The 11970-nt window shown below is 35.1% G+C and overlaps 1 protein-coding gene across 1 annotated transcript in view; it reads left to right on the plus strand.

Moving 5' to 3' along the window:
* LOC149424353 (long-chain fatty acid transport protein 1-like) overlaps positions 1-10247 on the plus strand; it is a 73885-nt gene extending 63638 nt beyond the window's left edge. The window contains exons 7-12 of the mRNA XM_089651487.1: positions 4164-4222; positions 5296-5439; positions 5959-6140; positions 6402-6515; positions 7395-7557; positions 7650-10247. Coding sequence (XP_089507613.1) covers positions 4164-4222; positions 5296-5439; positions 5959-6140; positions 6402-6515; positions 7395-7557; positions 7650-7804 — 817 coding nt within the window. The 3' untranslated portion in view covers positions 7805-10247. The remainder of the gene's footprint in view (positions 1-4163; positions 4223-5295; positions 5440-5958; positions 6141-6401; positions 6516-7394; positions 7558-7649) is intronic.
* Positions 10248-11970: the final 1723 nt, after the last annotated feature.

Consider the following 11970-nt stretch of genomic DNA (forward strand, 5'->3'; position numbering starts at 1 on the left):
ACGAATTCCCACGTAATTCGAAATTTTATGATAAAAAAAATACGCCGAAAATCGATTTTCTCGGCCGCCTCTTCAAATCCGGGTGGTATTTTAGGAGTAAATTCGTATTAATACCAATTATTTCTTTATTTTCGCGGCCGATTACCGTAGCAGCCGGCACTTTAAATTTAGATTTTCGCAATAAATGCTATATATTTACCCGTAAATCGAGATTTCGGGGCCGATTTCGGTCGCGGCCTACCCTTTAAATTGAGATATTCGCAAAAATACGATATATTTCCGCGTAAATCGAGATTTCACGGTAGATTTCCGTCGCAGCTGGCCCTTTATTTCGAACATCTGAATTTAAATTCGTAAAAATACGATAAATTTCCGCGTAAATCGAGAATTCTCGGTCGTATTCCGTCGCGGCCGGCTCTTTAAATTCAGATATTCGAAATAAATTCGCAAAAATACGATACATTTACGCGTAAATCGAAATTTCAGGCTGAGTTTCGTCGCGGCCGACCCTTTAAATTCAGATATTTGGTGTAAACTCTTAAAACTACGACATATATCCGCGTAAAACGTATTTTCTCGGCTCTTCTAACTTGGATATTCGAAATAAATTTTGAAAAAATACGACATTCCAGTGTAAATCGATTCAGATTTACAAAATAATAATACTAATTAGGACGATGTATAACCACGTAAAAAATACATTTTTCGGCGTTTTACCGCCATGGCTGACTTTTAGATTCAAATTTACGAAATATTATGATTTATTTTCGTAAAAATTAAATTATTTCGAATTACACAAACAAATTTTCGTGCGCGGACAAAAATAAATTTCGAATTACGAATTAACGAATTTCGAATTAAAAACCATTTTGTATGAAGAAATTTTTTTGGCGAAAATTTCGATTTACGTGTTTTTTTTAATTATCGGGGTTCGAATTAACGGGGTTACTTTTCCAGCAAGGTGATGGTTGGGGATAGGTAGGATCAGGATAAATGACATCCCGGTAGGAACTAAGCATTTTCTCAATTTCAAAACTAAACAGGCGTGTTTTATGACTTTTTAAATTATTTTCATACAAAACTGTGTTTCACCACGATTACGAAATTCAAGTGGGATGGCAATATATAATTTCAGGCAAGTGTAAGAGAGGCAGAATATGTGCTAAATGGTCTAGAACCAAAATGTACTCAAGTCAGTGGCACATTTATTTCTATTTGGTAGAATAACTCATCTTTTACCAACAAAAGTAAAGAGGGGCTATACTTTAGCTTAATCCAGTCCCACCTATATTATCTAATAGAAATATGGGGAAACACACACATTACATACTTAAACGATTTACAAATATGTAATACAAAATAATGTTATTAAAAAGTCTTTAACTATAACCCAGATACCCCCACGAAAAAACTACCAAGAAATGAACAAATTGAAAATTATGTGAATAAAACACATGGCTTTTAATCTCCAAAATTCAAAATGGACTTATTCACGAACACAACATTTATAAAACGTCACAAGTACCTACATGAATACTATACAGGACAACACAATAAATTGTACACTAATACAGTAAAGACTGAAGGTATTAAAAGAAGCATAGACCATGGGGTAGTGTATACACATTTAAAATCTCTTTCCTGAGAAAAAAACTGATTTTCTGTTTTGCCTCAAAACAGAGAATCAAATGAATACATTAAAAAAAAAATCCCCGTCAATCTTAAGATACGAGAATTGTCCCAGAAGTACCTGACCTAACAAAGAAAATGCGAAAAAAAATCTGTTTATAGTGAGAACCGTTGAGTTCCTTAAAATAGCCATTAACCGCAGACTCCACCTCTTCACAGTTGGCAAATCTTTTATAACCGAGCCATATTTCAAGTTCGGAAAGAGAAAATAATCCAAGGGTGCTTAATCTGGCAAATAGGGTGCGCGAGGAAGCAATTAGAACTTTAACTTATTGATATTGGTCATCGCAATAACGGATGTGTGAACTGGTGCAATGTCTTGATGAAACAACACTTTCTTTTTGGCCAAATGCGGCCGTTTTTTCTTGATTTCATCACTTAAATGCTGCAATAAGTAAGTAATAAGTTTGCATAATATATGCTGTTAACTGTTTTTTTGAAGAATCCATGAAAATTATCCTACGTGCCTCCCTAAAATCTGACACCAAGACCTTTCTAACAGATGTAACTGTTTTCGCCTTATTTGGAGCTGATTTGGACTTTTCTTTCGTCTCAGGTGTGAAGTGATGGACCCATGTTTCATCCATGGACTGATGCACAAACTCGGCTTTATTGCATCGTCAAACTCGTCTGGCCTCGTTTAAACTCTGCCACCCAATATTTTATTATTGTAAATGAAGAATCAGACTCCCCTACAGTATAATCTAGCTCGGCTTTGATATTGGTTGGACTGACACTTTCAAATGAAAGTATTGTACCACATAATGATGACCAATTTTTTCCACGTTTAAATTCGCTGAGAGCCTTCACTATTGATGGCAGTCAAACAAAAACAAAAAAAACAATTTCTTCAAACTTCGAACTTACGCTATACACGGTGTCCGGAAACTCGTAGTAGGGAAACTGGAGAATCTACACCACATGGGGAACCCAAATAAACATAAAGTTTTTTGATTTGAGCATTTTCACCAAAAAAAAATAAAAAATATATATTTTTCGGCTATTTCAGGGTTAAAATATTTTCGTCATTCGATCCGAGACGCCGACGCAATGGATAGGAATTATTATTAGCATAGGTAGGTACTCAAAATTTGTAGCGATGTTCCGATCTCCAATTCAAAACACAAACACGTCAAATTATTTTAAATGTTCACCGTTAACTTCCAAGCACAGTTGGGTCCGTCTGATGATTGATTATTGCACTATTTGAATCATGTCGGAGTTAATTTTTACCTCGTCGAAGGCATCGATGATAAGTCTCAAAATCAAAACATTAAAAACGTATAACTGTTTTCAAACACGTCGAACGCATCGATGATAAATCTTGAAGTATCACTATCAAGACAATAATAACGCGTATTAAAACACACAAATTTCGACCACAATTCGCTTTTATGTTTAAATTAACGAGAAAACTTCTTAAAGCAAAATGCAATGTAAACAATGTATAAACAATCACATAAATACGGCCACCTGCGGCAACCCATAAACCAAAACTGACCTACTTACGATTTAACAGAAATGGGACATCTGCTTATCGTGCGTCTCTTTCCTTCATATGTTATTTTAACCCAGCATACTAGAGAAAGCTATATTTTGCGAATATGTCAGAGATAGGTATGAATTTTAGAACAATAGATGTTTTAACCCTGCAGAGCAGAAATATTTTATGATTACACCGGATTAAATGAAGGGTGATTTCAAAATATGTAATGCTTTAAATCCGGATTTCTTTATTTGTTTTACTTTTAAATAGTTTTAATTAGTTGGGTACTTTGATCTTCAGTAATAATTTATAAGAAATTGATCAAAAAAAAAATCAACTTCTGGCTCGATTTACTCGAAAACGAAAGCTCAAATCAAAAAAAAATTATACTACAAAATCGACTCCAAATGTGATTCACCAGTTTCCCGCTTGTACTACGAGTTTCCGGACATCGTGTATAATGTTAGTACTTTCGACCACAGGAATTTTTTGAACAACGACCGCCATCTATAAGTCAGGTTGGGTACTTCTGGGACTATCCTCGTAAATGAACAAAATGTTAATGTACAAAATGTTAATGTACTTTAATATGGAATAATTGTAAGATAAGATATAACATATGAATTATTGTATAAAATTATTATTTTTATATTAATTTATTATTTAGCTTTGAATTATGGAGTTAGTTAGAAAGCGAAATATTTATATATTTCTAGTATCATAAACTATAAAAAAATCTAATTTATACAGAAGGCACTTCTAGTTTTCTTCTTTATTCTATGCTTAAACAATGTTGACCATTTTAGCATTACATATTACTTGTAAGATTTTCATTTTTATTGGGCAGTTTCATTTGATCCTCTCCAGCGTTTTAAAATGACAACACTTTCATGGATGAATTTCTCTTCTGGGGCCAATGTGCGCTTAATAGGGTTAATTATAATTACAATCTCTTTTCTAATACATTCTTAACTTACATTGTTTTTAGGTATCAAATTGCACAAGTCAATGAAGTGTACGGTGCTACCGAAGGAAATGCGAATATTAGTGAGTATTTTAGTGTTTTATTTATACTTACAGTGTTTCAAGATTGTTTACAAACTATATATAAATATGTATATTTTTAGCAATACTTTCATCTTAGTTGTGTTATGAGTAAAATAAACGGTGACCGGGTATGTCATCAAAATGACAATTCAACACACCTACATAAAGTGATATAAAGTCATGAAAAGTGATGAAACAAAAACTAGCTTACATAGGTAACTATTAAACCTATTTTGTTTCATCACTTTTAATGACTCTATATCACTTTTTAAAGGTGTGTTGAATTTTAATTTTGATGAAATATCATGGAACCAAAATAAACATGTAGTTAAAAATGTATAACCTCAAATAAGCTTTCTAGAATATATAATATAACCCACCTTTGTAATTCATATACATTAAACTAATTCTGGGAAAAAATCTGTTGTTTTTAGCGGGAATGATGACATTCTCTAAGCATGTAGAAATATGTTTTATGTTCGTAATATATATTTTTATTATGTATGTATATATTTTTAGATACATATATTATCAACTCCACACAAGTGGCCCTGAGGGAAATTATTTCCCTCCGGGCCAAGGATTTCCCTCAGGGCCAATGTCATGTTTGGGGATGGTGTGTGGAGGGTCTTTTTTAAGGAAAGGAAGGAGAGGATGTTCTGGGAAGGTAAAAGTTATGATGGTTGGTTAGGAATCTAGGGGTCAGTATGTCCAGGAGTGACGAATATGTGAATATATCCCTCCCACTGCGGTACAAGGAAATGGGTCTAGAGACCAGGTGGAGAGGTCAAAGGGTCTCCCCAAACCAGCCTCTCCCGATCTGGCACACCACGCAGCTGGTAGACAGGCACATCCTGAACACACCTCACCAGATGAACCCGGGCACGCCTGCAAAGTCATCAAACGTAGCGAAACACTTGGGATGACCTATGGCAGAGGTGATGGTTATCCAATAGATGATTTCCGGGGCGGCGATACCCAAACCCGCCTCCCAAATACTAGTCTATGTTAATTTAGTGTTGTGTTGTTGTTGAGTGTATTGGGAAAGTAATTTAATTACTCCCGTGTTTCAGTTAACGTGGACAACACGGTGGGCGCTGTTGGCTTTGTGCCCTCCATCCTACCAGTGAGCCTTCACCCAATGGCTGTGATTCGTGTGGACCCTCTTGGAACGCCCGTACGAGGAGCTGATGGATTCTGCATCCGTTGTGCTGCCAGTAAGTTGGACCTATCTACTACAATACAATGAAGTGAGGGTACAATTTGTTGCTGGCTTGGGATTGGAAATTGTAGGTAACCTTTCAAAGTCACACAAAAGAGATGACTTTATGGTAAATGATCGTTGTGCAACTAATTTCACATTCTTTATTGCTTTTCGTTAACTTGACTTGACTGCATAAATTGTCTTTTTTGTTGTTGTTAAATACCATCAGAAAAGGAGATCGAAGATGAAAAGTTATTTCAGCTGCAGAAAGGACCGATGGTAAAAAAAAAATTTAATTGAAAGAGAATTTTAATTTTGATCAGACAACAAAAACATCTACATTTTTTACTAATGCTGACATACTTTTATTTATGTTAGAAGGTCAATTATAATATTTAATTATTTTAAAATAGAATGGAATTCTTTATTGTATCCTTAGCATTCTCAACACATTCATTGGTACCAATTTGTACACGCACATTTTCAAAATTACATAAAAAATACATAATTGCGTTTTGTTTGTTTGTTACAGACGAGCCAGGAATGTTCATCGGCATTGTCCAGAAAGGAAATGCCAGTCGGGAGTACCACGGCTACATTGACAAGGAGGACAGCAACAAGAAGCTGATCACAGACGTGTTCCGGAAGGGGGACAAGGCTTTCCTGTCGGGAGATATACTAGTTATGGACTCCATGGGATACTTGTTCTTCAAGGTATTGTAATAATTGGTGATGATGGTCATCCCAAGCTTATTCCATTTATTTCAGTCCTTAGTGTTGTTTTGGGATCTTGTGTTCTATTTTCCATTAAACATTCATTAGAAATTTATAAGTCTAAAAGTGGAAGGAGTGTTAGGAGACATAAATGAGATGACTGGGTACATGAGGAAATGGAGGGAGAAGTCAGATTGTATTAATTTTTACCTACTTTTTAGGTACATTAAAAATAACAGTGTGAATTTATTTATTTTGCAGGACCGCACTGGAGACACCTTTAAGTGGAAGGGAGAGAATGTTTCGGCCACGGAAGTAGAAGGCATTATCTCCACCATCTGCGGACAGCGAGCTTGCGTCGTGTATGGAGTATCCGTAAGTAGTTACTTATTTAGCATACAGTGTGTTTGAAGAATAATTATTCTACAGTAGAACCCCGTTAATTCGAAAAAACACGTAATTCAAAATTTTCGCCAAAAAAATTTCCGCAGAAAAATTTTTTCATACAAAATTTTTTTAATTCGAAATTCGTTAATTCGTAATTCGAAATTTATTTTTGTCCGCGCACGAAAATTTGTTCGTGTAATTCGAAAAAATTTGATTTTTGCGAAAATAAATCATAATATTTCGTAAATCTGAATCTAAAAGTCATCCGTGGCGGTAAAACGCCGAAAAATGTATTTTTACGTGGTTATACATTGTCCTAATTGGTATTATTATTTTGTAAATCTGAATCAATTTACACTGGAATGTCTTACTTTTTCAAATTTATTTCAAATATCCGAGTTTGAAGGGCCGAGAAAATACGTTTTACGCGGATATATGTCGTAGTTTTACGAGTTTACAATAAATATCTGGATTTAAAGGGTCGGCCGCGAAACTACTTCCTCTCCTTAAAAACACCCTCCACACAGCATCCCCAAAGATGACGTAGGCTCTAAGGGAAATTATTTTTCTCGGGGCCTCCTGTGTGGGGTTAATGTAATAAAAAAACGTATAGTACTGGATTTTGTAAGCCAAATTCGTTCATTATTATTGTTTTTGCACTGTACCAAAGTGTTGAAATTTATCGGTTTGCCCATGAATACATCCTATTTAAGTCAAATTGAGTTTAATTTTCATGAATGAAGGGAGGTACGGAGTGAGTTTGGTATGGCAAGCAACCAACGAGCGCTAATATTAAAGCCCTTTCTGCGCATGGCAATAGACATGCGTCTGCGTGTAACCTAGCAATAATGTATATTGATTGTGCAGATCCCCATGGTGGAGGGGCGAGCCGGCATGGCGGTGGTGGCAGTAGGAGAGGGCGATGGCGGCTCGCTGGACCTTGCGCGCCTGGCCGCCGGTCTGGACCGCTGCCTGCCCTCCTATGCGCGCCCCCTCTTCCTGCGCATCATGGAGAACATCGAGATCACAGGTAATATCTCATTATAAGTACACGTGAGAGAGGTGGCAACTTGTTTACAGCTTGTCCATGAATAGATTTGAATCTTATCTCTGCCTCCTCAGGAACTTTCAAACTGAAGAAGCTGAGCTACCAGAAGGACGGTTTCGACCCCGACCTCACCAAGGACGCCATCTACTTCCGTAATGGCTCCAAACCGTGGGAGCGTATGACCACCGCCATACACTCCGACATCTGCCACGGCCGCATCAAGCTGTAGGCCTTACCGGGCCGCTTACATCAAGCTCCACGCTTCTCTCTTCGTTACTTACTTATCTCTTGTCTGTAGTTCTTCTTCTCCCATATAACATTACATAGTGCATCCCTTTCGACTACTCAGTTTGGTTGGTCATCTTGGTGGGCGACTGGTTACTGGTTAGGTGCAGTATTTGGTAGGAAGGCGAGTAGAAGCTCTGTGCGATTAGATCTGATAGGTGGAGCAAGTTTGACAGATAGAATCTGAGCCGGAAAAGATGTGTCTGGGGATACATCTATATCTGTACATCTTTGGCTGTCGATCCAATTAGAGAATTGTTAGTAAATTTTTAACCCCTGTAGATATTATGTTAGCTATAATTTTAGAGAAAAATTGGCGAACCAAAGGAATTAATGAGTTTATACTTGGTACTAGAACTCATGCGTTTACATGCGTGCGTGTTTTTTGACTAAATGTGAGTACGTATTTGTGTGTAAAGAATTCTCGCAATACGTTGCAACGAGATTTTTGACGTTGCAATTAAATACTAATATGTTAATATTGGTGCACTGCTTACAGTCACAATTAAATATTATATGTTAAATTATCGATCAATAAGTGCAAAACACTACTAAGAAACTTGTAAAAAGTTCTCACGCAATAAGTTTTAAAGTTAAATAGAAAGTTCTGTCACTTTTCCTCCCCGTAACAATACAATATAAATAGTGATTCCAATAGTTATATAACATAATCTTTAAATATATCAAAGTAATAATCTTATATAGTTTTGCATACGTAGGAACAAATAATATTACACCTAAAGTAGGTACTGTTTCACTCTCTGAAATTGACTTTTACAAAGAAAATTTACCATTCTGCAAATGATAGGGTATGAAGGATAACTTTTAAAGTTTGATCATTTGTGGTTTGTGCATTTGTCAAGACATTGAAAGCTCTAATGAAACAGTAATCTTTAGCTATATTCTCCTGCAGATAGCTAGTGATACAGCCAGTGCAGCATTTCAAATTATTTACATTATTCCTCTTTGTTATTCATTGCACTTTTTTCACTGTGAATAATTCTAATTTTAAAATTTTGCTATTAAAAAAAAAACAGTTGTCATAGAAAATGAATGTCTAATGGAGAAACTATTATAATAAACAAACCACCTAACAGAAAATTGACATGTTTAAACACTACATGTATTATTCATACTTTGTATTTTGTTGGGGACCAATGGAAGCTCTTTGTAGCAACATTGTGATCTTTTTAGTGGCGGCATTGGGTTGTTCTTGAACCCAGATTTGAATGGGATTTAGGTTTTCAATTTATTAAATGATCTTAAATTCATGTGTAATTATGATTAATTGAATGAAAATTTTAGATTTCAACATGTACAGTGCAATCTTCGATATCCAAATAAATAAGTACTTCAGAAGCTGGAATGAATTGTAATACGTACCGAGTAGGTTATAAAAGTTTATGTGATTTAATAAATGTTTGGTTTAATAAATGCATAAACCAATTAAACTATTGGATACAAACAGGTTGTGCTGTAATTAATTTCTATTTTTTGTCATAAAAATAACACGAGATTGTGGTACATACGAAATTGTTAGTTCTCACAAAGCAATAAATAAACTGTACATAATGGCAAAAACTAATAATATTTATTAAAGCAAAGTGAACAATGATGGCATTTGTTTTAGAGTTTAAGAAACTATTGCAAGTAATCAATTTCCGTACATGCACTGTTTGATATTGTGAACAACAGAGGTTACAGTGAATGTTTTTTATATTAAAAAAAATTACCTGATTTGCGAGAAACCTGGTGAATCAGTTTCTCAAGTGACTTAGCAACTGGGAACCCAGTTCTTAACTAGAGAAATACACACTATGTAATAAGGTTTCTCAAGTGACTTAACAACTGGGAACCCTTTTCTTAACTACAGAAATACACACTATGTAATATGGTTTCTCAAGCGACTTAACTACTGGGAACCCGGTGTGTAACTAGAGAAATACATACTATGTAATATGGTTTCTCAAAGTGACTTAACTACTGGGAATCCAGTTATAAATCAGAGAAATACATAGTACATATGCTGTCTTATGTATGTTCTAAAGTTATATAATGGCTGGGAAGCCACTTAAACTAGAGAAATACACGCTATATAGTATGTATGGAGTATGTTGTCTCGAGTGACTTAATGCCTGGGAACCCAGTTAAACTAGAAAAATACACACTCTGCTATTGTGTGGTTTCTCATGTGACTTGACATCTGGGAACCCAGTTATAATCTAGAGAAGAACAAATGTAGTAGGGTTTTTCTGGTGGTTTTGAACAACACATGATCTTAGTGACAGCTTGAAATGATTACTTGTCTAATTATTTCCATTGGTGTTTTTATTTGTTGCTAATACATTGAGATTTTCCAATTCGGACATTTTATTTGGGCAATTAAATTTGACTTATTTTTGTTATCATTTGTTTTAATTACTATCCCATCAATCTATCCTCAAATTCCTTTATTCCTGTAATATGTATTTTTTAAATGAACAAAAAGGAACCGAGTGTGGAAAAACATTTTAATACATAATAATTATCTGTGGCTTGCTTCTAAAAGGGCCAATGTCGGTTTATTTAAATTTACGAGTAGTATGAAAAATTTGCTATTTTTAGCAAGTTTTAATTTATTTTAAGAAAGCGAGACCCCCAGGTTAAGAAACAATGCACTAAAAAATGGAGGTCGCCCTCCTGGGGGGTCGAGATCAGGTATGGGCGTGGCCGCAATCTGTCAAAAAAATAAATCACATATATAAAAAATTATTTTACCAAATAATGAATTTCAAGTTATAATCAAGCATGGTGGAAATCACATAATCATGTGTTACTGTATCTAGTTCCTAAGAAACTAAAAAAATAATGATGTATTAATATGTTTTTTTTTATTATTTATTTTACATAGGTTTTACAAAAGTGAGTAAAAATCTCTCGTTTTACATATTTATTAGACTGGCGTGGACCAAACGTCCGTTCGCCGCCTTGTCATGGCAGAGACTGACAAAATTTCGGCTTGCGCCGAGTTAATACAAATGCACAAACGTGAATCGAAATTAATTACTATTAAAAAAATTAAAAATTTAACGTCTTGCTTTAGTTGATAAAATAACGATCTTTCGAAATCAATTTGTGTTTTTTTGTAGAAAAGTGTCCATACGTCTAAAATTGGCCTAAAAAATGACAAATTCCAGGTCGAGTCTACCTATTTCGCCTTAAAGTGACAGTTGAGTTTGTTTTCACGATTTTATATACATGGATCGACATTTGAAACACACATGATTAAATTGTTTTCAAATGATGATAGACGATTCTGAATTTAGTTTTTAAAGTTACCATAGATGACAAACCTTTTTCGCACAAGTAAGATATGGTAAATGGGATCAATGTTTAAAGCAGAGGTTCCCAAACGTTGTTGCCCCGTAGACCACTTGCCAATTTTTTTTTTTTCCGTAGACCCCCTGCCTGCCGAATATTGAATTTTCCTAAAACTATTGATAATCGTTTATTTTTTCGTAAAAAGATTCCTTCCCTTGCCTGGCCAACAACCGGGTGGCGGTATAGTTCCTCTGTCTTTGCATTGTGCAGACAGTGGCGCCCTTGTGAAGTATTACACCAAATGAAAATGAAGCAGGATAAGCAACGGGAATTTCTTTCTGTAGCTAGCCCTACAGAACTGTCCCTTAAGTTCTTTGTCAGTGCTTATTCTGGTCATTTATTCTTGTCACATGATTTCCGATTCTTCGACGTTCCATTTCCATAGTCAAAATGTCCTCAAACTTAGTTTTGAAGTCTGTGTGAAGTACATTTAAATGTTGAACGCCAGTATTACCTTGGACGTTTTTCAAAAACAAGTTGGGGATCTAGGAAAATTCGCAGCTTCCAATGTGCAATGTTTTGTTTCAATATATTAATTCTGACGAGAAAAGGAACGTATAACTGTGTTTATATACCTCAATAAACAACTTTACGAAATATAAAAATACAAATATCAAAAAAGTATTTTCTCAGTCCAATATTAGTATTACGTAAACTGTGTTATTTGTGTTAGGTGTATTGAGTCATTTACGGAACTCCTAAATGTTGACTTGAGGTAAATGGGGGTCAGCTCGTATGTACCCCCATTTG

Source organism: Hesperophylax consimilis, chromosome 4 (genome assembly GCF_061612785.1).
Source record: "Hesperophylax consimilis isolate HC1 chromosome 4, BYU_Hcon_1.0, whole genome shotgun sequence".
NCBI classification, from domain to species: domain Eukaryota; kingdom Metazoa; phylum Arthropoda; class Insecta; order Trichoptera; family Limnephilidae; genus Hesperophylax; species Hesperophylax consimilis.